The 25,649-nt window shown below is 37.1% G+C and overlaps 3 protein-coding genes across 5 annotated transcripts; 2 read left to right on the forward strand and 1 right to left on the reverse strand.

The window, feature by feature from the left end:
- The first annotated feature begins 593 nt into the window (after nt 1-593).
- LOC123320060 (RE1-silencing transcription factor-like) lies at nt 594-3,021 on the forward strand. Its single transcript, XM_044907219.1, has 2 exons — nt 594-877; nt 1,347-3,021. The coding sequence occupies exons 1-2, from the start codon at nt 743-745 to the stop codon at nt 2,256-2,258; spliced, it is 1,047 nt and encodes a 348-aa protein (XP_044763154.1). The 5' UTR covers nt 594-742; the 3' UTR covers nt 2,259-3,021.
- A 67-nt stretch (nt 3,022-3,088) lies between these two features.
- On the reverse strand, nt 3,089-4,042 carry LOC123319814 (alpha-ketoglutarate-dependent dioxygenase alkB homolog 7, mitochondrial). The gene is made up of 4 exons (XM_044906760.1): nt 3,881-4,042; nt 3,629-3,828; nt 3,403-3,576; nt 3,089-3,352 (listed from the first exon to the last, which is right to left on the reverse strand). Exons 1-4 carry the CDS (start codon nt 3,954-3,956, stop codon nt 3,092-3,094), a joined length of 711 nt encoding a protein of 236 aa, XP_044762695.1. The 5' UTR covers nt 3,957-4,042; the 3' UTR covers nt 3,089-3,091.
- A 174-nt stretch (nt 4,043-4,216) lies between these two features.
- Nucleotides 4,217-24,442, forward strand: LOC123319812 (rho GTPase-activating protein 12). Of its 3 annotated transcripts, none has more exons than XM_044906758.1 (8): nt 4,217-4,755; nt 15,493-15,653; nt 15,712-15,847; nt 17,893-18,454; nt 19,393-19,676; nt 19,733-19,802; nt 19,859-20,134; nt 22,034-24,442. In XM_044906758.1, the coding sequence occupies exons 1-8, from the start codon at nt 4,351-4,353 to the stop codon at nt 22,453-22,455; spliced, it is 2,316 nt and encodes a 771-aa protein (XP_044762693.1). In that variant the 5' UTR covers nt 4,217-4,350; the 3' UTR covers nt 22,456-24,442. The 3 variants fall into 3 exon arrangements, with proteins under 3 accessions (XP_044762693.1, XP_044762694.1, XP_044762692.1); XM_044906759.1 differs by lacking the exon at nt 4,217-4,755 and adding an exon at nt 6,601-6,843; XM_044906757.1 differs by lacking the exon at nt 4,217-4,755 and adding an exon at nt 9,060-9,663.
- Nucleotides 24,443-25,649: the final 1,207 nt, after the last annotated feature.

A 25,649-nucleotide genomic window follows, 5' to 3' on the forward strand; every position in this document is an offset into this window, starting at 1 on the left:
ATTACTCAAACAGGTTTTGGGAATAAAATAAGACTATCATTTATAAATAATTTATCGTGAAATGACCTCACTTAATACGTTGTAAATGCCAAATCAACAAATACCGGCACTATTTGAAGCCCAGCAATTAGGAGATGAATGAATATGTGGAAATGAAAAAAAGAGTTATTTTATTCATGTATTCATTTCGTGAAAGAAAAATGTTCTCATCAAATATAAAATCATGAGAATATATCAGAACGAACAATGATTATATTGTTATTTATCTACCCAAAAAGTTTATTGAACATATAAAAGATTTAAAGGGTATTTCAGTTTTGCTATTCAAATTGAAAAATTGGCGATTGTGTATTTGGTTCTGAGAAATATAGCGCCAAAACTTCAAATTTATAATATACTCTGGTATAATAAGGGCTAATGATCGGGTTAGCAGTCAATTAAATTGCTCTGGTTTGTCCTGAAGGTTCATCCAAAGATTATATTACTATATTTTCTTTGGGTTCATCTCTAGAAATTAAAAAATAAAACTAGGAGGATAAACTAAAATTTTTTTGTGGACATCTGTTGGCGAATTACTGAAACGACTTTTTCTCGATCAATACTTTAACCTCAATCTCTTGTTTCTTGACATTACCACTTACCAGTCCGTATTTATGTTTGCAAAGATACATAAAGCTTTTGCTTTTTTGTGTAACTTATCTAGTCAATACCTATTAAGAAATATTGAAATTTAATCTCAAAAATGTCCACGGAATCCAGTATATGTAGGATATGCCTACTTTTCACTTCAAACAGTCAATCTCTAGATGTTGATGAAGTAGTAAGCTCAACAAACATACTGCTGAGAGATATGGTACAACTCTGTATGCCAGAAATGGTAAATTGAAAAGATTTGAAATATTGGCACGTTTTCGTCAAGTAAAATAGAATGTTATGCCTGTCTTTTTTGATATTTTTATGAGTGCATTATTTCTTGTTCGTATACCAAAACAATTTTGCTTTGCTGCACAAGTTAAACCATTCCAAATCGTATTTCGTATTTTTTTGCGTTTTCAATTTGGTGCATGCTGGTATTGAGGATTTGTTCAAGCCAATTTACAGCTTGTTTTACAAGTAGTATCGTATGGAGTTGTTTTACATTGATCGCTACAAAAATAAAGAATATTTAGTACAGTAGAAATTTTTTTTCAGTTTTTCCTTCAATCCACTTCCAAATGTTTTCTGAAGTGTCCTACCTAACCTAATTTTAGATTTTATTCATATCGTGCTAATGCTTGCCTGCTGTTGCCAAAAAGTGTCTACAGAAATCGAGTGTATCCAATTTTAATTCAAATTATATTCTGAAGGATTTGGACTTAACTACAACACCGAAAATCTGCACAACATGCTCCTCTGAGATTGAAAAATTCTACAACTTCAAGTGCAGTTGTTTAGAAACTGAAAATAAAGTTCGGAACTACCTAGACAATCCGTCGGCTAAAAGAAAGGACTCCAAAGTCGATCTCATAGATGTTATCCAGTCGAATGGAGTTGTTCTTAATATAAATCTGGATTTCGACGTGAACGTACCTGAGAACCCCAAAAAACTGGAAGAAATGGATGTGGGGGACGACGATGAAGATTCCGAATACAATAAGATTATTTTAGACAAGAACGATTCGAATTCTGTAAACCAGGACGTGGTTCTGTTCTCCTGCAACATATGTTCGTATATGACAACTGATGATGCGAAACTGAAGGATCACAAGTGCTTTCCCGAATCAAAGAAGAGACAGATAATGTCGATGATCAGATGCAACCAGTGCGAATTCCACGCCCCCACTCCGAAGATCTTGGAGCAGCATAGATCGGATGTACATCCTGTCTGGTACTCGTGCAATCAATGCGCTTTCAAGACCAAATTCATAAACGTGATGACTAAACACAAGAATACTGCACATGCTTACGATGAAAACAGTTCGGAACACATGGCCGACTGCAAGTTATGCCCCTACAGAGCTATAAACTCCCAGTTCCTGCAGAAACACGTGAGAGCCATGCATTATAGGCCCCCGCCTGTTTTGAGCTGTACAATGTGCTCATATGAAACGTCGGACAGGAGTAACTTTAAAAAACATCAGTATATTCATACTAAAGATAAACCCCATAAGTGTCCATCCTGCACGTATCAGTGCGTCTCACCTTACCAAATGAAGAAACATGTGGAGAAACAACACTCTGAAAGGAAAGGTTTCATCTATAACAACAGGAAAAAGTAAGCATCTTTTCAAGAGGGTCGTATGATAATTTAGGTTCAAATCATTCATTCCATGTTTTAACAAAAACTCTTTTAAATTTCCCGATTCTGAAATATTGATTTTGAAAGCAAGAGGACCTATTTGTTTCATCCATTACAATTAGAAATTGATACGTTACTTGCACCAGTTCAATGTCAACATTTTTAATTTTTATATAGAACCTTAAAAAATTTTAAACGATTGATAATGAAATATAGCTATATCCAAATGGATAATTTTGACGCAAACTTTGAGCAAATTGAATTTGTTCAGTATTCTAGTAAGTTAGGTGATAAACTGAACATAAAATTTTGTATAATGAAAAATATGTAACGGAACTGATTAATTTATTGTTGAATAAGGCACAAGAATGTCCCAAAAATACCGTAAAACCTCATCAAATTGTTTCTAGTCGAACTTAATCTTTCTTGAAAACAAATAATTCAGTTATATAATTGTAAATATTCTTATATAGTTGTGACAAAATTTAAAATAAGTCTTAATTTATTCTTTTAATGTTTGACACGACTGCTTTATTTTTTGTGGGTTGTATTTTCATGTAGGGTGTGTGAGAATTTAATTAATAATACCCCATACCAAAGAATCCCAAAATTCAGAATGTGAATGAGCATATTGTCCTAGAAAATTCAAAGACACTCTAAACTTAAAAGCTTGCCATAATTTAAAATATAAATATTATGTATTATTATATAGTTAAGTAGGTAGAACATAATTTGTGTAAAAATAATAGAATATATAAAAATTAAAAACTTTTTTAATCAATTCTGAAAAAAAAAGAGAGAATTCATAGGTTTTCAAAGATTGGTTTCTTTATTTGGTTCATTTCTACATATCACAGATATTCTTCTTGTTTTGCACACTTTTTCACCCTTGAAAAAACTATTCGGATTATCTAAAATTTCATGAGTATATTTGAATCTTGCCTCATCCTTCATCACATATAAGGATCGTCTTTTCAATAAAATATCCACATATAATTCCTTATTATTATCATTAACAAGTCTCATAATACTATCTGTTAGAAGGCTTAAACCTGCAATAGTGTTTCCACAAAACTGAAAATAAATACTTGTATTTTTTTTCAATACTTAACAACTCAACTTACTCTTATAGCGTCTATGTGCGGCTTGATATAACCATTTTCAGCTAAATCTAGTATATGAACGAATTTAAGTGGGGATGTATCAGACGGAAAAGCAAGATGCCTCACCCTATCAAGAATTTTAGTGTTTTCGTCATTCCATTTCAATCTTTCTGTCTCTCGATATCCGTGGATAGCCTACGAAAATGACAGAGGGTATATAATCAATGATTGAATGAGGTGTTTTTACGTTATCCCAATGATCATATTCATATCTCAATCTTTTCATGTATGGCTCTAGTTCTTGCAGAAGACTTGCTTCTTCGTTAACACTGAGAAAATTCTCATACACTTTCATACTTTTCAATATTTCTTGTGTTATACTGTTCGAGTTATCATCAAGTTTATCGCAAAAGTGAATATATGGTGGGTATGATTTTAATGCATCTCCTGAAAAAGATAGTTTGTCGTTCAAAGATTATTAAATCGTATTTTAACAAACCTTGTTTTTCGCTTAGTATTTGCGAGAAGAAGCGTTTAAATGGCTTGTACGAATGTTTTACTGCGAAGGGCAGCATTTTCGAAAATTTCGAAAAAAATCATAAATTCTGAGGTTATGTTTGACAGATGTCAGATGAAACTGTCAGTTCATAACCACAGATTACATATGAAGTCACAGAACTTCAGAGCCAGAGTACTCTGTGAGATTACAGACGGAGTAATCTATGAGATTACTCCGTCCAGAGACAATTTCTGACACCGTCTGTGATTTTCAACAGAATTCTGTTGGTGCCACGCAGCAGAAAAATAGCGGGACATTTAAATTTTAACCAAACAAAAACAAATTTGACAGCTTGTCAAACACTTGTCTTCAAAATTTGCATTATCTGTTTATCAAATATCAAATAAATCAGCAAAATAATGTAGTGATCCGGAAAAAACACAAATGGTGGTGTCAGTTTCGTGCCTACTATGCCATTTGAAAAACGATCGAAAAGCTTCAGACAGACCACTCATGATATGCTCATTAAGCTGAAGGAAATAAGAGAAAGCTTCTCCAGTAATAAACAGGAAAAGAGTAATGATGCGAGGAAAATAACTCATGAAGCAATAAGTCCGCTGAAGTCAAGCATTAAGAGACAGAAATCGTGTTCCTTGAAAGATATTTCATCCATGTCTGGTATCAAGGACCCGGAGTGTCAGTCTTTGAAGCTGGAATCCAAAACTAAATCATTTAATTCAGTTCAAACCGAGGTGGCAGCTCAAATACCAGTACCTAATTTTGCAGCTCAATTGAAGAACAGTAACTTATTCAATCGGCAGGCTACTCTACACAATAGGAGATCTCTATCTGTGGACCACCTAAGCGCTTCAAATGTGAGTATTATTCTGCCTTTACACACAGCCTGTTTGGTAAAAAGTTAATCATTTGATTAGAGGCTCAAGATCCTAAATCAGAGAATTTGGTTGATTGAAAATGGCATAATGTCACATTTATGTATACATAAATAATAACTGTAGATTGAAGTTTCGGGTTTAGGATCTCTTTTGTTCCTCTAAATGATTCATTACTCTTTATATGATTGAAACAAAGGTGAAAATTCCTGAGTTATGCATTATTTATTATGTTTTTACCATGGATAAGTCATTCTTCTCTAAAGAATGTTGCAATTTGAATTTGCAGTTGTGTAGTGGCAAGAAAATATTAACATGCCACCTCACATAACTGTACAGTTATTCAAGAAAATCAAAGTTTCAAAAACGGTAAGTTATCATTATCAATATCAACTAAGAGCCATCTGCAATTATTCAATTTTCTTGTTAGTTAAAATTGGGTCCGATCTGGCAGTGAAATTGCTCTGAATTATTTTAATTGGCCTAGAATTATGTGTTGGTTCGCTTGTTGTACAAGCTTAAGGTTGTAATTGACAATTAAGGTGAATGAACACAATGTGAGAGAAAGTACATTTAATTTGATGTTAATTCCCATGCTTCTGTTCGATCGTAGGCAACCAGAGATACACGTCGCGGTTTGGTGTGTGGCGTAATGTAATTAATACAGAGAGGGCTTAGGACCAACAGACTTGGACGGGATTTAATGATAAAAACTGATTGTTTGAGGAAGCTGTCGTGAAAATTAACATTTTATATCGATTATATTATATCGGTATTAAAGGCTAAAATGACTAATATTACAACGATATCGTATGCCCTTCTTCCCTGATTTTACCGCATCAATTTTACGCCATTGTCTGCATTCAACTTTTTGATGAGCTCTGAATAGGTCGCCCATTCAAATATTTCATTGTATTTGATCCAGAATTAAGTGCAATGGCGTCATACACGCAACACCTGATTAAGGTCGATAAAACCACTCCAGAGATTTGGTGTTGCGATTTTTTACGAGATAAGTCAGCGATAGTGCGAAGCTAAATAAGAAAAGCGTCAATAGTTGTTTAGATTTCCGCGATACCTGTTGATTTTCCGAGTGGAAATGCGGTGAAAGCATTCGTTGACAATTTTTGGGTTAGAGGGAACGTTTTTTTTAGTGCGTTTAGTGTTGTTACGATCATCGAATGTTCCAATAATTTTGTTCATCTTGGTAGGATCATCAAAAGTGAGGAAGGAACGATGATGGAATAAACTGCTCTTCGTGATTTATAACAGTTAAAATTTGAGAAAAGCTGAAAATTTCAAAAATTCATAGTTCTATCCACTCCAGAATGCATCTTTGGCAAACATAACTATAATTACCGACGAGCAGTTTATTTTGCTGTATTTTCGAACTTGACACTGGCATCTCCCGATCAAAAAGCAGAACGGATATATTTATCGCAGAACCAGAACATTGACGATAAATTATCACCCTGGCCTTCTGTTGTGGTAACACGACCAAGGTACCAAACTTGTTGCTCTTGGAATTCAAAACGATTAAATGAAAATCCCTCATTAGCGATAGAGACCATGTGATTCTTGGTGGACGTTTTCCATCTCATATTTAACGTTTTGCACTTTCCAGAAGTCCCAAAACGATAAAACATGAAGGAACTCTTGGATTGTCATTTCTCACGGTATCATCAAACAATTTTTGTCTGAACCACCTGCAGCCCTTGTAGATCATATTTTATGTTGTTATTCCTCTTAATTCAACTCTTATTTGTATCCCATGGATTTTCTCCAGTGCTATGTAGTGATTTTGACTTGATTATTAGGCACAAATAAAACTACAAAAAATACTTAAGAATGTCACAGAGGAAGACCTCTTTCCTCAAACGTCTTTTTTCATCTCCTGCTTCTACGGCTCATAAAAACTCCCATGCTGGACCGTCTGGTTTACAAAAAAGTGCGTCTAGAAACAGAAAATCCGCTTGTGTTGTGACCCTGGACCATGATCAGGACGACGGGAAATTGGAAAGATGGAAAAGCCAATCTGACTGGGCTTTGTATAAAATAAGGGACAACGAAGTAAGTAAAGAAATGAAGACCAATATAGAGATCCTAGACAAAACAGTCTATGGCAACTTCGTGTAGATATTTAGCTGAAGATTTTTTTAATCAGTTTTTACCCTAAAAATTTCAATCAATATCATGTTGCATGCAAGGCTAGCCTGTGTTTGCACAACTGGAGTAGAGGTTTGAATACCTTAGACGAGAATCGCCTTGTATATATTCAACGATCGTATATATTTCTCGATTTTACGCAACAATAACAATAATTATCATGCATCCAAGATAAACAAGCGAAACTGCAGGCTAGATCGTACGCCTTTCAGAAATATGTATTAACACTTTCTCTCGCCTGCGGTGACAAAATTCACTACCTTTGCGGGTTATTTACCTTATAGATCTGGCGTTTTACCTTCTATTTCGACCGATATGACCAAATCTCCACGTTTTATGCCAGTTACAATCGAATGAACTCTCGATTTTTCTGTTGTAGGTGAGGTTAAACTATCAAGATCGTAATTTTTTCAGTCAACTCTCCTGAGATACCTATCCTGTAATCCTATAGAGATCAATCTTTCCCGTACGATGATGCCAATGTAGTTCTCGGAACTTAATATTGGAATGTGTAAATATTTTCACTTGGTGCACAAGCACAAGGTCGGAGCAAGGTAAATCCCCATGTGGAGCACATCGACATGGTGATTGACAGCACCTCTGAATGAAATCGATGGATAGCCACTTAAAAACTTGATGAAAATCTACAAGCACATAGTTGAAATGATTTTGCCAAAATCAATTAGTGTAAATGAACGAAATTAGGAATTATCTAAATTCGAGTAAGAAAGACAATATTTGTTCGTTTGATTGATTAGTTTACTGGTTGTGCTGTTGACGAAGAACAAGACAAATTGTCGTAAAACTATCATTAGGTGAAGTTTGATAAGATAAACCTTGATATTTTTGATAATCACTCACTGAAGAAGAAATATAATTTTGAGATTTTCCCTTGGTGAATTTTTGTAATGGTTTGACTGGTAAAGAATTAATTGATATAAAAATGAATGTGACCCTTACATGCAGCATTTACTCCTGATGAAAAATGCTTTTTACATGTTGATTATTAATTATTATTTCTTTTCCATTCAATTTTTCATAGTGGGGGTTGTTGAATTTCTGCCTATTTTCTTTCTTAAATTATTCTAATTAGATCTTAACTAGCGTTTCACCATGAAATATTGAGAGAGCGAAGCCGCTGTTTTAACCTAGTAAAAATACAGGGTGAGTCTTTGACTCGTACAAATATTTTAACAGAAGATTCTTGAGGTCAAAAGAAACACTTTTTTCCCATACCATTTTTTCTGATTCGGCCCTGATAAAAAGATTTCGCCATCTTAATTTTTCATAATGAGCTGTGCCACCACTGGAAAAACAAAATTACCTTCAGAATAACTAGCTGAATCTGTGACAATACACATCTGTGGATTTTTTAAGCAGAGTATTCAGCCATAGTACCCAATTTTTAGAATTTCACAGATATTTTTTAATTTTTGATCATCAAATTACTCGAAAACGTCGCATTATAAGGGAAAATATGAGGAACACTTTTATTTTATAAAACGTTCAAATATTCATTGGATAGAGTCCAACTTAGTTTCAAGAGTTGGGCTCTTTGAATTGTTGGTATTTTTATGGTACGTAATGGCCATAATGAGAAAACTGAAAGACGTGGTTGATATCTTGTATTCCAAAAAGATTAATCAAATAAATGAAAAACTATATTCCGAAATTCATTTCATTCGATGAAACCGTTTGTGAGATAGAACTAAAAACAATTTTTTATGGTTTTTCAACAGTCTGTATCTTTTAAACCGAGCCGATTTGAAGAAAATGGTAAAGGAAAAAAGTGTTTCTTTTGACCTCAAGAATCTACTGTTAAAATATTTATACTAGTCAGAGATCCACACTCTATAGGAAAATAAATGTACAGAAAATGCGAACAGAGTCATATCCCTAGATTCTATCGTGATTTAAAGGGAAAATATACGTTTCCTCGCTAGGATCGAACCTGAGACCCCACGATCGTTGTATAAAGACGACTTTATGTATAGGCCCGTGCACAAGACTGTGAATGGGACGCAGCAGCGGTTCCTGAAACGTCACGAAAAACATCTCGCTCAATTTATCCGCCTAATTACACCAATTAAAAACATCTAGATGCAGTGGTTAGTTCTCGGATCGTCGTCATCTCCGTCGAAACAAATTGATAGAGGCATGACTAAGTGCTCGGCAAATGGGAGTGTCCTCCTTATCAAAGAGATATATTGTGAACGGCCAAGTCCGCGTGTATGCACGTCGAAAACGGGGCATTATTACAAAATAGCAGCGAACGAGCTAGCACAGCACGCGGCCGACGACGTTCGAAAATACGTTTTCCGTGATAAACCGCGCGACCGGAAGTGGTGTGTTAACGCCGTGTCGCAATCGTGGTCGTGGGGCGTTTTCGCCGACGAGGAGGACATGTCGCATTACCGGAGCGTCAGCGCCTGGCTGAAGGAGATACGTTCCCGGGCCGAGTACTACGAGCCGATCGCGATTTTCTCGACGTCGTCTTCAGAGGGTGCGGACCTCGACGGGGATGACGTCCACCGGGACCTGGGGGAGGTGAGGTTCGGCGAGGAGCGCTGCGTGTCCGTCGTCTTCGGCGAGACGACGGAGGAGCTGAGGGTTGAGCCGGTGCTCTACGAGAGCGCGGAGTGGGACGCGGCCGAAGACGTGATGCTGTGGAGGCAGGAGCTGAGGTTCGATTGCGAGGAGGAGGAGAGCGTCCTGGAGAACGAGGTAAGGCGGTCTCGCGCGCGGTTTCGGGGTGTTTTCGACGTCGTGGGCGTCTCTTGAGTGGTCGGAGGGTGAAATCGGTGGTTAGAAGGGGGATCGCACTTGGTGCTAGTCGGTGGATTCAAAAACACCACGTGAAAACGACCTGGTGTAAATCGGAAGCGTCTGGGCTAAGTTTTTCGTGACTTTGTTCACCTAGAAATTCTTTCATCTCTAATGTTTCCACTTCTCTCGGTAGTATAACGTTTTCGTTGTTCACTTATTTATTTACACACACAGAAATTCATACTGCTCCTCAAAAGATAAGGAAGTTTTGAGGTTGTTTCGAAGATTTTTCACCAATTTTTGAATAGGAGAAATCTGAATGTTTACTCACCTATCTCAATCATTCTTTTGCCCATTTGTAAGTTCCACAGTTTCGAGTGAAAATTTCATTTTACCATTTGTAGTGCATAATTAGTTCGTTCTGAAAATTGCTCAGTGAAGAGCAATCAAGAACATCAACCAAGTCTTAGCATACTTTCGCTCAAATTGTGGAAGTAGCCTTAGTCAATTTCTCTCCAGAGTTGCGGTATATGCCTTCCTAGTTGTTGAAGTGTATGTGGGGGTGGTTGATGAGGAAGCAAAGCTCTTCGTAGCTGATCCCAATGGCCCAATAGCAGCATGAAACAAAGGATCAATATTGTCGATGACACCAAGAGCCCTGTTGGCTTAATCTGCACAAAGTTCACGTCTAGGCATCATTGCAAAACAAATTTTCAGATTATGAATCGAAGTTGATCGTAAGAACGTAAAATGATAACTGATCCAAAATTCTTCAGAGGCAAACTACAAGAACTTCCTCGAAACTGAAAAAGTTATCGAACGAGGAACAAAAAAACCCTCCAGAGTAAACTTTCGATATCTCATAGATGAACATTTGGTGTACAAGAATGGGAAACTGTCAAAAAGTCTATGTACTTCCTTACCTTTTGTGGAATAGTATATTTTAGTTCATCGGTTGTATATACATAAATGTTTGGACACCTTTTGTGACCAGCAATCGTAAACTACGAGATTAAGGCCTACTGGGATGTCAGCATTTCTTTTAGAAATTCAATCAATTGACTCTAAGTCTAAAATGAACGGTTCTAGTAAAAAATGGTAAATTATAATATTGCAGTCACCTAAATCGATTGATGTTATTATATGTACAGAGTGAGTCTGTAGCTCGAACAAATATTCCATCAGTAGATTCTTGAAGTAAGAAGAAACACTTTTTTCCTGAACTTTTTTTTCTGATTCGGCTCTGATAAAAATATATAGCCATTTTGAGTTTTCATAATGAGCTATTCCACCCCTGGTAAAACAAAATCAACTTCAGAATAAAAAGCTAAATCTGTGACACTACACATCCGTGGATCTTTTAAGCAGAGTTGTATTCAGCCAAATAACCCAATTTTTCAAATTTCACACATACTTTTTAATTTTTGAACATCAAATTACTGGAAAACTGCGCATTGAACAAGAAAATATGAAGAATACTTTTATTCAACAAAACGTTCAAATATTCATTAGATAGTGTCCAACTTAGTTTCAAGAGTTGGGTTCTTTGAATATTTGGTATTTCTATGGTACGTAATGATCATAATGAGAAAACTGGAAGGCGTGGGTGATATCTTATGTTCGAAAAAGATTCATCAAATAAATGGAGAACTATATTCCGAAATTTATTTCATTCGATGAAACCGTTTGTGAGATATAACAATAAAAACATTTTTTATGGTTTTTCAACAGCCTGTATCTTTCAAACCGAGCTGATTCGGAAAAAATGGTGGAGGAAATAAGTGTTTCTTTATCTTTTGACCTCAGGAATCTACTATTAAAATATTTGTACATTACATTTTCATCCGTATCCTTTAAAATTTGATGGAATTTTTAGCTGGATCATACTGGATTATGCCTAGTTTATCGTTGATTGTTTCAAGGAGTTACACCGCTTTATTCCATTGTGGTCTTTGCTGCCAACAGCAACTTATTATGTAAAATCGTGGGGTAAGAGGTGATTTAATTTCTTCCAAGCATTCAATGGAAACCCCGCTTGTTTGCACCCTTCTCGTCGAGCATCCCTTGCCTTCTCTCCTAATGTAAAATGCTCTCGAAACAAAACGAGCAACGTGCAAAATCGTTGACCTGTCAAGAGGCTCTGGCTGAATACAAAACGGGTCACAGGACTCGCATATATGAAGATCCTCACGTACATAAGTAACTTCCAATCCCAAGATGGTAAACAAACGAAAGCCAAATATCCGTGTAGGAATCCCCATGGCCGTTGTTTCCTTTCAATGGACGTGAATCACCTGTCGGTACCACGCCAACTAAGTACAATCGTTTCGATCATCTGGAACGGGGCAATCATTTCATTCAAGCACCGTTGGTTACAGTGGTTAATTGTTCAGCCATCTAGCTGAAACTTCTCCCCTGCTAATGTGAGTGTTTTCATCGAGACAAACTTGTGTAGGATGCCCCTTGCTCCCATAGGATGCTGAGACGCCCCTGTCTTCTTCAAGTCATCTGGAAGGTATGTGATTTGGAGTGAAAGTGAGTTTCAATCTCTCCTTGTTTGTTTTCATCGTACACGATGATGGATGGGTGTTATGTAACGTGACACTCTGAATATGTGTTATGGTGATGCTCGAGTAGATGGTGTTTTAATGTTTTCGATCTAGCATAAGTTTCTATTAAGGTCGATGAGCCTTCTGAAGGAAGTCGCTCGAATCAGTGGTGATATCCCAGATAAATCATCGTAGATCTGAACGTAATACATGAATTCTAGAAGAGCAACTCTCGTCTTGAAGAATTTTTAACTCACCCCATCTTGTCCTCCACTGGTGATAATTCTGTAAGGTTGCCTCGATACCTCCATTGAAAATCTGTACGATGACTATGTTTTTTATTATTAGCTTTCTCCTCATTTCCTGGATTGAAAAATTGCAAGTGAGGGGTCAGCAAGGCACCACACAGTAGATAACGTACATCCTGCTTTAACTCGATGTGATGAAGTCATGCTTTAATGAACCCATTCAGGATACAGGGGACCGTGAAAAATCCTCTTCATGAGTATGTAAATCCTCACAAATTTTTATGTGCGAGTGAATTTCATCATGGGTGTAGCGTGGAGAATTCTTTACAAGCGTTTATTTGATGTAAACGTGAATGATTGAGTCATCTAAATAGATAACTGATAAGTTCCTTGTATATGTCACCTTTTTCTTTATTTATTGATCGGGAATTGAATGTATCGTTATGAGAGACGTCTGAGAAGATAAAAACTGAGATTTTAAATCTGGTCACCTACACTCAAACCTGGTTATTTCGAATGGGACACCGGAGTATTTTAATTTAAATATTACACCACGTATTAGACCATTAGATGGGACGCAAAAATATCTATCAAACAATGTTTCACACCCTGTACATAAATCTGAAGATTTTCGAGAATATAATAATTCATTCAAGACTATCTTCACGTCAAATTCGAGACAAATCAAATTCAAACCTCGAGGTTTGGGTATGGAGAAGTTCGAATAAACTGAAGAATCGAAAAATGTAATAAAACACAGGATGTCCCATTTGGATTAACGAAGTTTGGATCTAAAACAGCCTTGCTTGCTGTTGCCATTTCATTCACCTGACTTAATACATCAGTACCTTATACAAAATCGTTTTTATTTTACCCTATGCAGGGTGAGTCTTTGACTCGTACAAATATTTTAACATAAGGAACCTTTTTTAAACTCGCAGACTCCATCAGCCAATTCCTGAACCAATCGTATCATGTAAGGATGGAATTTATGTTTTTAAGGATTCTCATGTTTGTTGTGCGTGAAACACCAAATACATCGGACAATTTCCTACTTCTAGAGCTCGGATCCATTGCTACATGACCTAAGACAGCCACGTCCCTCGCTTCGTCTCTTTCATGTCTTTGACTTTTACAAATATTTCAACAGTAGATTCTTGAGGTTAAAAGAAACACTTTTTTCCCTCACCATTTTGTCCGAATCGGCTCGGTTTAAAAGATACAGGCTGTTGAAAAACCATAAAAAATGTTATTTTTAGTTTTATCTCACTAACGGTTTTATCGAATGGAATGAATTTCGGATTATAGTTTTTCATTTATGTGATGAATCTTTTTCGAACACAAGATATCACCCACGTCTTCCAGTTTTCTCATTATGACCATTACGTACCATAAAAATACCAAAAATTCAAAGAACCCAACTCTTGAAACTATGTTGGACGCCATCTAATGTTTGAAAGTTTTGTGAAATAAAAGTATTCTTTATATTTTCTCGTATAATGCGCTGTTTTCGAGTAATTTGATGTTCAAAAATTAAAAAGCATCTGTGAAATATGAAAAATTGTGTACTTCAGCTGAATGTAACTCTGTTCAAAAGATCCACAGATATATAGAGGTTTAACTAATGATTCTGAAGGGAATTTTCTTTCTCCAGGGGTGGCATAGCTCCTTATGGAAACTTGAAATGGCTATATCTTTTTATCAGGACCGAATTGGAAAAAAAGGTATAGGAAAAAAGTGTTTCTTTCGATCCCAAGAATCTACTGTTAAAATATTTGGACGAGTCAGAGACTCACCCCGTATATTATAACATGTAAGCAAATGACCCACTGAGCAGTATAATTATACTGGGATGTTTCGGGTTTCACCAGCGTTCAATTTCTTTTCCATCCGACCCTGGTACCCATAATTAGCTGATTATGCGTCTAGAACTTCTTGCCGCCTACCAAATTACACTTCATTCATTTCAGTGTACGACGAGATAGCACTGCACGCGAACGAGCTTCTATGTCCCTCGAAAAAATCGCAAAATTCGATTTGAAACCGACCCCATCTATAACTCGGCCACGTGATGTACGGGGGTGAAACGAAAGATTCGGCTCGAAGGACCAAGAAGATGGCTTGACCTAAATTTTCCACGTGTTGTGCACCTCAATGTGGGTTAAAAATGGTGTTAATTAATGGGACTCTTGCCAGTTTTTTAATTTGTGGGTCCAGTTTCGAATGAAGTCGATATTGTTCGAAGAAAGTTTGTTCATTGCACCAATATTGTCGGCTAAGGACCATGGCTGCTCAACAAGACCCAATTGATCTAAGCCTCCCTTGACAGTCGCTTTGTAATCAAGCACACACCGAAATGACAACCTTGATAGGCTCAATCCTCGTATAACCCGTTTTTTCCTTGATAGGCTCCAGAATCCACACGTCCAAGGCTTCAATCAAGACGTTTGCCCTGTTCGCACAACGTCAAATAAGATATCGCGTTACGGGGACCAGCCGAATGGCATAATGTAATCGATATGTCGAATATGAAATGGGTATCCGATATCTTATCGTGAAACGAGGACTGATTCGTTTTAAAACATTCCTAGTTACATGTGCTCCTTCGTCGAGGACAGATAGACGATTGGGTTCTTGGAAATGCGCTCGTGTTTTCGGGAAGGACGCGTCACGTGGGAGTGTGTGCGATGAAATCGGACGACCATGTCGTCGTACGACAAGTTGCCCGACCGGCTGAAGGTAGAACTGGAGGTATGAGTTGTTTTCTCGGCGGTTTTTCATCGAGATAATCAAATGATGGCTGTGTTGATGTAACTTTCGCTAAAAACATCAAGGGGAAGCTGTAGATCTTTTATTACATGGCCATTATGCCCATAACAAGTAAAAATTCACCTAACAGAGTTAAAATTCCAACAATTGTGAACTTTGTCTTCTCTGGGTCGTTTAAACCCATCAGGCAACACCTGGACTAATCCCCGATTTCTTTGCAGGAATTCATCAATTCCATAAAGATCGAAGATGATGCCCCGCACTCCTTCCCGAAGCCCCAGAAGTTCCCAGTGCTGGAGGACCCTGTGGTGGTGAGGAAGAAGACTCTCCCTAACGCTGTCAGGGCCAAAACTCTAAACTGCGACATATCCGGGCTCTCTCAGTAAGTTATATTTTGAAATAGACGAAAAAAATAGTTGTAACAATTTTTTTTTTCGCAGGGGTAGGTTGAACGAGATAAAGGGCGTTTCGAAAATAGTGATCGGCGACGAGCTGTGCGCCAAGATAAACAGACAGGAGAGATTGGTGTTCGAGGACAATGAGATTCATATTGTCGGTAGATCTGGACAGAATAAAGTGAGTATCAAAGGAAAATTATCACTAGAATCGTGCTTGGATATCAAAGGGCATTGACTTGAATAGTAAATCAGACTAAGACAACCCTATTCTCCGAGATGAAGAAAAATGTGTGTTATCTCGATGCCCTGCTGTTTATCCTGCACACTATAAGCATCTGCTTATGCCTTAGAACATGAGCTATCTACACTGATCAAAAACTCTGTTATCGCTATAAAGCAGTCTTGCTTACTGTTGCCATTTCAGGCAGGTTGCTTATGTAGGCAACTAACTTAACACATCAGTTCATATAAAAAATTATTTCCCTTTAGGGTGAGTCTCTAACTCGTACAAATATTTCAACAGTAGATTCTTGAGGTCAACAGAAATACTTTTTTCCCTTAACATGTTTTTCAAATTGGCCCTGATAAAACGATATAGCCTTTTTAAGTTTTCATAATGAGCTATGCCAAAATTCGAAAATAATGGTAAAGGAAAAGAATCAACTGTTGAAATATTTGTATGTGTCAAAGACTCACCCTGTATATTAGATGTACCCACTCTTTTGAGCAGTGTATTTAAATAAAGCCAGAATGAATAAAATGAAAGAAATACTCGTATTCAATAGTTTTGGAAAAGCTAAGCACAACGTTCAGATTTTGATGTCCATTTAGATTTTTTTAAAGGCCTGAGGTAAGGTTACATGACACAGTTTTGAAGCCGTACACATTGAGGTAGTAAAACCGCTAAATGCGCCAATCAATGATTTCGATAACGCTCTTCAATGCACAAAAGAAACGTTAATCTTTAACACGTCGTTAATTAGGCGCTGTGTTGTAGAAATATGATACTAATATCATGAGAAACTCGTAAATTTCATTGTTTCCGTTTACGGAATTTTTCTCAAAGCTATCACACATATTACTCGATGATTATTGCAATCGAAGCGAATTACGAGGATATATTGAAAAATTCTCAGCCTACTATAGAACCAAACAAAATTTTAATGTCCAAAATATTTTATTACTCAACATATTCTCCTCTTAATTGGATACATTCATTAAAGCGAACCTGCAACGTCTCTAGACCTTTGAAAAAAAATGTTTCTTCTTGCTCTGCAAAGCAGACCTCCACAGCTTTTATTACCTCCTCATTGGAAGAAAATTCACGACCTTTTAAACTTTTTTTCACTTGGGTAATGAGATGATAGTCGGATGGAGCCAAATCTAGTGAATAAGGGGGGTGTTCTAGTAATTCAAACCCTAAATCACAAATATCTTGTATGGCAACATGAGATTTGTGTGCAAGGGCGTTGTCCAGCAAAAACAAAACACCTTTGGATAGCTTTCCGCGTCTTTCCTCTTTAATTTTTTCCCGTAGAGTGGTCAGTAGTGTCGAATAGTAATCTCCGGTTATCGTTCTACCCTTATCCAAAAAATCAATCATGATTACTCCATGGCAATCCCAAAAAACTGAAGCAAGAACTTTTCCAGCAGATTTTTGGATACGAAACTTCTTAGGTCTTGGAGAACCAGAGTGTCGCCATTCCATCGATTGTTGCTTTGTTTCTGGATCGTAGAAATGTACCCAAGTCTCATCCATAGTAACAATTCGGTTTAAGAAGTCTACATCGTTTTAAAATCGAGCACAGATCGAACGCGATGCTTCTACCCTTGCACGCTCTTGGTCAACATTCAAACATTTGGGGATCCATTTTGCAGCAATTTTTCTCATGTCCAAATTGACGTGAACTATTTGATGAACGCGTTCCTATGAAATATTCAGTGCTTAGGGTTGTGGGTCCGCTGTGACACCCTGTATATCGCAGAATAAGGGAAAATTTACCAGATCTTTAACACAGACTTCCTAGCAGGTCGATTGAGCCTTGCTTGGACAGTTCAACCGTTGATCCATTGCCTTGATGTCCTTTATTTTATTTTTAAATAACACTTTGATATCATCTGGCTTAGAGATTGGACCAAAACGGTCAAAGGCTCCCAGTTCAACTCAACTTTTCTTCTTCATAGTTTAAGAGAATCCATGTCGTTTAACGTGTACCGTTACAGGTGCTCAAGGAGCAGGTCGAACTGAGACCTGGCATCCAGCAGCTGGACAAGAAGAACGTGGTTCTCCACGACGTGAACAACGTGCCCATCCAGCTATACTTCGACACCTCCAAGGACGCCAGATGCTTCGTGGACAGCGAACGCCTGAACTCCCCGCTCAGCGAGAAGTCCTCGATAAAGACCAAGCTGCTGCGGCTGCTCGGCAAGAGGTCGAGCAGGGAGTTCCTGGTCGAGAAGGGCATCTACATGAACGAGTCGATATTCGGCAACACCATCCAGAACATCTACCAGATGCACGACTGCGTGCCGGAGTTCCTCACCAAGTCGATACAGCTGATCGAGATGCCGAGCAACATAAGCCAGGTGGGCATATACAGGACGTCCGGCAACCTGGCCACCATACAGAAGATAAGGTTCGAGGTGGACAAGGGCAACCTGAGTATTCTGGATCAGTATTACGAGGACGTGGACGTGCTGACGGGGGCCCTGAAGCTGTTCTTTCGCGAGCTCAAGGAGCCCCTTATACCTATAAATGTCAGCGAGGAGCTGCTGTCCTCTGCCGGTGAGTTTTTCGATTATTTATCTCCTTTTACGAGGATATATTGAAAAATTCTTTGCCTACTATAGAACCGAACAAATTTCAATGTTAAAATATTTTATTACTCGACATATTCTCCTCTTAATTGGATACATTTAAAACAGCGAACCTGCAACGTCTCTAGACCTTTCAAAAAAAATGTTTCTTCTTGCTCTGCAAACCAGACCTCCACAGCTTTTATTACCTCCTCGTTGGAAGAAAATTTAGTCGGATGGAGCCAAATCTGGTGAATAAGGGGGGTGTTCTACTAATTCAAACCCTAAATCACGAATTTTCTGCATGGCAACATGAGATTCGTGTGCAGGGGCGTTGTCCTGCAAAAACAAAACACCTTTGCATAGCTTTCCGCGTCTTTTCTCTTTAATTTTTTCCCGTAGAGTGGTCAGTTATGTCGAATAGTAATCTCCGGTTATTGTTCAACCCTTGTCCAAAAAATCAATCATGATTACTCCATGGCAATCCCAAAAAACTGAAGCAAGAACTTTTCCAGCAGATTTTTGGACACGAAACTTCTTAGGTGTTGGAGAACCAGAGTGTCGCCATTCCATCGATTGTTGCTTTGTTTCTGGATCGTAGAAATGTACCCAAGTCTCATCCATAGTAACAATTCGGTTTAGGAAGTCTACATCGTTTTCAAATCGAGCACAGATCGAACGCGATGCTTCTACCCTTGCACTCTTTTGGTCAACATTCAAACATTCGGGGATCCATTTTGCAGAAATTTTTCTCATGTCCAAATTGACGTGAACTATATGATGAGCGCGTTCGTATGAAATATTCAGTGCTTCAGATATCCGTTTTAGCCCAATTCGACTGTTTTTTTATGCATGGAACTGGTCTAGGCTAACTAGATATCAATACATCCTCGTACAATGTTTAAAATGTACCAATTTTACTTTCAGACAAATCACCACGTTCTATCGACCTGATAGTTCGCAAACTGCCAAAGGCTAACTACGAAACGTTGATATGTCTCCTGAGGCATTTACTGAACATAATAGAACACAAGGAAACGAATAAAATGGATATATACAACATGACGATATGCTGGGGACCATCGTTAATGTTCGTACCTGACAATTGCGTCGACATCATGGCGCAGTCTTCCAGCAACAGCAAAGTATTGGATCTCCTCCTCAACCATTACAAGGACCACCCGAAAGATCTCTCTAGAAGCTTAGAACAAGTATGTCCCTTCCTCACTCTTTAAAAAAAAAAAATCTCTAAAGTTTTACCTTCCAGATCGACATTAAAAGTAGGATCGAAGCGAAACATTGGAAAGAGATGGAACCCCTGAAAGGACACAAAAAAAGTACGACAATCTGGATATAACGACTAAAGACACCGGTTAATATCTTTGGTTTGTAGGTTCTAGTTGTAGCAGTATTAACGATGTAGCCTACGATGTCATCACGAAAATGGTGGATCTGGTGGAGGCGAACGCCAAAACGGAGGGTATCTACAAGAAGACCGGTTCGCAGGTGAAGATCGACAAGATCTCGAAGAAACTGGCCAAGAACAAGCTGAACGAGCTGGAGAAGATCAAGGCGGACATACACGACTTCGCTGGGGCGCTCAGGAAGTACATAAACGACCTGTCCGAACCGTTGATACCAAAGGAATACTTCGAAGAATGTAACTGTGGTGAGTCCAATTTGTCTTGATAAAATAATTGTTGTAATTCACTAATGTTTGCGTTGAAATAAGTTGGTTGGTTGGTCGGCAATACTTTCTGATCATTTTTATAATCACCGAAAAATGGCGGATGCGCATAAATGAACAGTATAGACAACATAAAAATTCGAAAAGAAACTAACAAATTCGTTTGATTGGGATATTTTTGCACATCTCACTGTAGTAAATCGTAGACAAACTTCTACAATCTAAAAATAATGAAGGAAATGGCAACAAGAGACTCGTTCCAAATCTCAGTGTAAGCAGAGGAAAAATGCCAACATATATTCGTATGGTATATGAAAACAGATGAAAACCTCAGAAAAAACTCTCTGTCTGCCTGTATAAGTGTAATTATAATGAATTTGAGGAAAAACTAACCTGAAATTATCATATTGAAGGATATCTTAATTTAAAATAGGACAAAATCCTAAACTTCGTCGCTCTTCTTTCTACCATGGTGGTTGACGAAGTGAGAATAATCTGGAAACAAAAAAGAAAGAACAAATGAAAGAGGTATCGAGTTTTGTATCTCTCATTGAATAATTTCGAAATTTGGAACCCATCTAGAAAAAGAATCAGTCACTGAATGAATTCCTTCGAAACCTTCACTCATAGCTCGGAATTCCAACAGCATTCTATCTGAAGAGCATGCTATTACACCGACCATGGCCAGACCTAAGTCGATTTAGCATACACTAAATTTTTCTAGGCAGATCAAATCCACGGTCTTTTTTTGAAGTAGATCAATAATCACAGCTTTATTGAAGAGATTGAAGAGAGATAGGAGGTGTTTCTTTTGACCTCAAGAATCCACTGTTAAAATATTTGTACGTGACAAAGAATCGTATTGTTCCTCGATTTTCATTTTAAATGTAAACTTTCCAAATATACTAATACCAGGCATAGAAGTGTTGAACTGCCTAGACAAAAACTGAAGATAGGTCAAAGAAGCTCCTCTTATTACGCCAAAGTTTACTATAATAAACTTCCTAACAATTTGAAGTCGATGGTTGGTGTTGGTGACAGCCTAAAGAAGAACTTAAGGAGAGCGATAAAAACTATGATAGTGATATAAAATATAAATTCTCTAAAAAATTGTGTTTTTTTGTTGATTATTTAAATGTCATAGTTTATCTTTTGATGTTGTAAAGATGTGTTTAGTTTTGAGATGGTTGGGGGGTCAAGTGATTTTTCTTATGGAGAATATTGTGTTTTTCTTTTTTTTTGGGACCACCCATGTACAGGCATTTATGCCTCCTTTGGGTCCTTCATTTATTGTTTTGGAGGAATTTTGGTCAAAGTATAAATGAACTTTCAAACTCAACGAACAATCTTATTTTATTTCCGAGATATTTAGGATTGAAATGATGCTGTAAAACATCATCATCAAAAGTAACTCTCGATTGTCTATATTTTTGTTTCTTATTCAATAAAACAGGAAACTTCTATTTTATTTGGATTAGGACATAAAGGAAATAATAACATTCAACGAAAGAATTTTTCCTGACAAATTTTTAAAGCATCTCCAATCCTAAATTAGATCAATCTTCCTAGAATTTTGAAAGGGACACTCAGTAAATTTATAGGACGATAATAATTCGGATCTGAAGAATTTTCACCATGCTTCAAAATTGCAATAACTTTCGCTTCTTTAAATTCGGTTGGAAAATTACCAGAGTTCAAAATATTGTCACAAAACGACAACAGCCAAGATAAAGCTTTTCCCAGGTTAAATGCCATCGAACCCAGCAGCTTTTCGAGATTTTGCGCATCTATTTGCAGATTACCACGTTCATTTTACTAAAATTGCTGTTAATTCACTCGTTTTTTATAACCTCATCAATTCATCCCCTATTCTTACCCCAGATAATTTCAACCACAACCTGGTGAAACAAAAGTTGAAGAAGAACGTGGACACGGTCAAGAGAAAAGAGGTGCTGACCATCCTCCTCAGGCACATGGTCCGTATACTGCACGAGGAGAAGTCCAACAAGACCACCCTGAGCGACGTGTGCTCCTACTGGAGGAACGTCCTGATCAAGACCAACCAGGACGACAAGACCAAGACCAGACTGATGGAGGCGCTCCTGGAGGTATACGGCGACTACAGGGCGACGCCGTCCCACGTCGAGACGCACAACCCGATGCCGGACGTCATCAAGGACATCGAGGCGATGGCCCGTTTCAGCAAGTACGACAACGTCCACCTGTCGCAGCAGATGAGGTTCGCGAGCAGGGGCGAGGCGAAGATACTGGAGGAAAAGACTGAGAACGACGAGAAGAAATGAACTGGTCGCGCTTGTACATACTTTTTAAGGTCGAGGACGCGAGGGGGGTTCTTCTACGACTCTCGAAATTGTTATGGTTTCGTTTTTTAATAAGATTTTGAAGAGGTGCAATTGTTGATTCGTTTTATTTGTTCGATGCGAAGGTGTGGAGTGTATCTTCGAATGATGCTTCCTATTTTGTTGCTGAAGACATTGGAAAGTTGGGATTTCCCACCATTTTTCCATAATTCCCCTGCTCAATATTTTCTTCCATCAAATTTAATATACAACCTATAATATCATCCAGATTTTCGTGCAGAACTGGAGGATTCCCCGAAAAGGTCTCCTCTTCTGTAACGATCAATCATATCCACCCAAATTCTTCTCTGAAGTTGGCCTAATATCCCCGAAGACTTGTATAAAACAATTTAAACGATTCGAGATATTCTACATAGGGTTCGAAGAATTTTTTCCAAGTCTCTATTCTTATTCGAACGAAAATGTACAGGATGATTCCGAACAAACAATTCGAGATCTCAAGATTCGTCATGAACCTATGAGAGGCTGCAAACTACGAAAGAGCTGAACAGACACGCAGAAAAAGTATTATAATGGCCACTTTGTACAAGCAATTATGTATATTTGCCAGCTCGAACTGGTAATTATGTATAATCAACAGTTAAAACTGTCAGTTATGTATAATTAACAGTTAAAACTGTCAATTATGTGTAATTGTCAGTTAAAGCTGCCAATTATGTATAATTATCAGTTAAAACTGACAATGATTCAGTTAAAACTGACAATTATACATAATTGGCAGTTAAAACTGTCTATTATGTATAATTATCAGTTAAGACTGATAGTGATATGTATAATTATCAGTTAAAACTGATAATTATATTTATAATTGTCAGTTAAAACGGACAATTATGTATAATTGTCAGTTAAAACTGGCAATTATGTATAATTATGGTATTTTTCTGCATGTCTGCACACCGCTTTCCTGACACCTTGCTTGAGTGCGTTTTTAAACTGTTGAATATGTGTATAGTTATTTATTAAAGGATATTTTAAATATTTCAATATAAGTTGAAAGTAAGTTGAATTTAGATTGCATAATTTATTGGATAGTTGAATAATTGAGCGTCTATTTAAGTGTTGAAGTTCTCGCCTTATTTTGTTCACCTAAGATTGCAATAAAAATTATTTTGTTGATTCGATGTTGAAATTCCGTTTGATTGAAATTGTTGAAGTGATTAGAGGCTCCCCGAGGTATTGGGGGATTTTAGCAATGTATTTTTTATACCCCGAAATTTATAAATATTATAAAGTTAGTTTCGTAAATATCTTGAAGCTTGCCAAAAATTGAGAAGTGAATATTTTATTAAGGACTGTTAGTTTTAGATTGTAATCATTCCTCAGATGTAAAGATGGTCACATTCGATTTGTATCGTAATGTGAATGATATTTTAGTGATAAAAATGAATGTGATATTGCAAAGGGTTTTCGAACGTTTGCGAATATTGTGGAATTTTTAATTTGCATCAGTGTACACTAGATCTCCGAAAAGATTCGAAACGAGAAGAACAAAACACAAGAGGATGATATTTCATGAATAAAGTGAAGATAATACTCAATTTAACTCCACACGAACGTGATGCCTTGTGTAATCCAGCCAAATTTCGAGAAACGGTGAAGTCAGATTCAGATCGAATATGTATAATTTAGAATTTTTCTGATCAGATTGAATTCGATGGGCTTTACGTGTATTTATATAGGATCAAAGGTACGTTTCATCTGAAAATCCCGAAGAACGAAATGTAAATAAGGTATATTTCTAATATATGAATTGGATAAACTAGCTTAGTAGTGCCTTTAGATGTCCCGCTATATATTTATACCTTGCCAAGAAATCATTCCAACTTTAAATGTTTATATATACTGAACGTATTTAATATTCGATCCTGTATTTTTATTTGAATAAATCTTATATTTACATTTCCCAAAACACTTTTAGTTTCATTCAACCAGACCACACTTTCATTTTCGAATTCTCTGAGACTATTTCTGAAGTTTCAATATTTTTTTTTGGGAATTTTTCGAAGGTCAACTTGCGAGTAGTTTTTCTTCCAGGAAAATTATGGTAGATCTAAATGTGATACATCTTCTGAAAGAGCAACTCTTCTAGTAATAAGTCTGAGAATTTCATCCATCTAGGTACAACCGTTCGGTCTTGACGAATTCTCAAGTGAAATTCGTAATTTTTGAAAAATGCCATTTCCAAGATGAAAATCTAAACGAAGAGAGATAGGCTTTCGAAAATGCTCGCAATAGATTCAGCGTGTTCGAAAACCTATATTTTCATACCAAAATTTCGAATATCTGGCCCTGTTTAGGAGAAAATAATTTTTTTTGTTTTTCCACTTTTCATTTTCGAGTTGACTTTGAAGAGCTCCCTGGAGTGCAATTCTCGATTGAATAATGAACTGTTTGGTTTTCTAGAATCTTCAAAACAAATTCTATGCACTCCATATCCTGAGACAGTACTAGAACACCCTGATTTTTAGACAGAGTAACAAATAGGTCATTTTAGGGGGGTCTAACCCCCTGCTCATTTTTGACCCAAAAAATCGGGATTTTCGAATTCGACTTTTTGTGCTGGGGTAAAAGCCTTGGCAACCCTGATTACAAAACCGGAAATCCCAATTGGATCAGAAGAATATAACAGGAGATATCGCAGATTGAAATTTGCAATTTTTGAAAAATGCCATTTCTAAGATCAAAATCTAAACGAAAGCATATAGGCTTTCAAAATTGCTCGCAATAGATTCAGCGTGTTCGAAAACCTACATTTGCTCACCAAACTTTCGTATATCTAACACCGTTTAGCAGAAAATCAAATGTTCAATTTTTCCATTATTCAACTTTTGAGTTAGGTTGTATTTAGCAGAAATATCATAGTAGATTTAAACGTGATACATAATCTGAAGAAGCAACCTTTCTAGTGATAAATCTCGACATTTCATCCACCCCAGCTCAACCGTTCGGTCTTGAGGAATTTTTAACTGACCCCATCTTTTTGGTACTTTTTCGAAGGTCAATTTGCGAGTAGTTTTTCTTCCAAGAAAATCATCGTAGATCTAAATGTGATACATATTCTGAAAGGGCAACTCTTCTAGTAATAAATCTGAGAATTTCATCCATCTCAGCACGAC

This window comes from Coccinella septempunctata, chromosome 9 (assembly GCF_907165205.1).
Source record: "Coccinella septempunctata chromosome 9, icCocSept1.1, whole genome shotgun sequence".
NCBI lineage: Eukaryota > Metazoa > Arthropoda > Insecta > Coleoptera > Coccinellidae > Coccinella > Coccinella septempunctata.

Excerpts from the sequence above, each read along its gene's own strand:
- LOC123320060 (XM_044907219.1), top strand. The coding sequence starts at position 743 with ATGTCCACGGAATCCAGTATATGTAGGATATGCCTACTTTTCACTTCA. Across the intron at positions 878-1,346 it reads AACTCTGTATGCCAGAAATG|GATTTGGACTTAACTACAAC; the intron begins GTAAATTGAAAA and ends TATATTCTGAAG.
- LOC123319814 (XM_044906760.1), bottom strand. The coding sequence starts at position 3,956 with ATGCTGCCCTTCGCAGTAAAACATTCGTACAAGCCATTTAAACGCTTC. Across the intron at positions 3,577-3,628 it reads AATATGATCATTGGGATAAC|GCTATCCACGGATATCGAGA; the intron begins GTAAAAACACCT and ends TCATTTTCGTAG. Across the intron at positions 3,353-3,402 it reads CGCACATAGACGCTATAAGA|TTTTGTGGAAACACTATTGC; the intron begins GTAAGTTGAGTT and ends ATTTATTTTCAG.
- LOC123319812 (XM_044906757.1), top strand. The coding sequence starts at position 9,097 with ATGACTAAGTGCTCGGCAAATGGGAGTGTCCTCCTTATCAAAGAGATA. Across the intron at positions 18,455-19,392 it reads GGAGCTGCTGTCCTCTGCCG|ACAAATCACCACGTTCTATC; the intron begins GTGAGTTTTTCG and ends TTTTACTTTCAG. Across the intron at positions 19,803-19,858 it reads CCTGAAAGGACACAAAAAAA|GTTCTAGTTGTAGCAGTATT; the intron begins GTACGACAATCT and ends TTTGGTTTGTAG.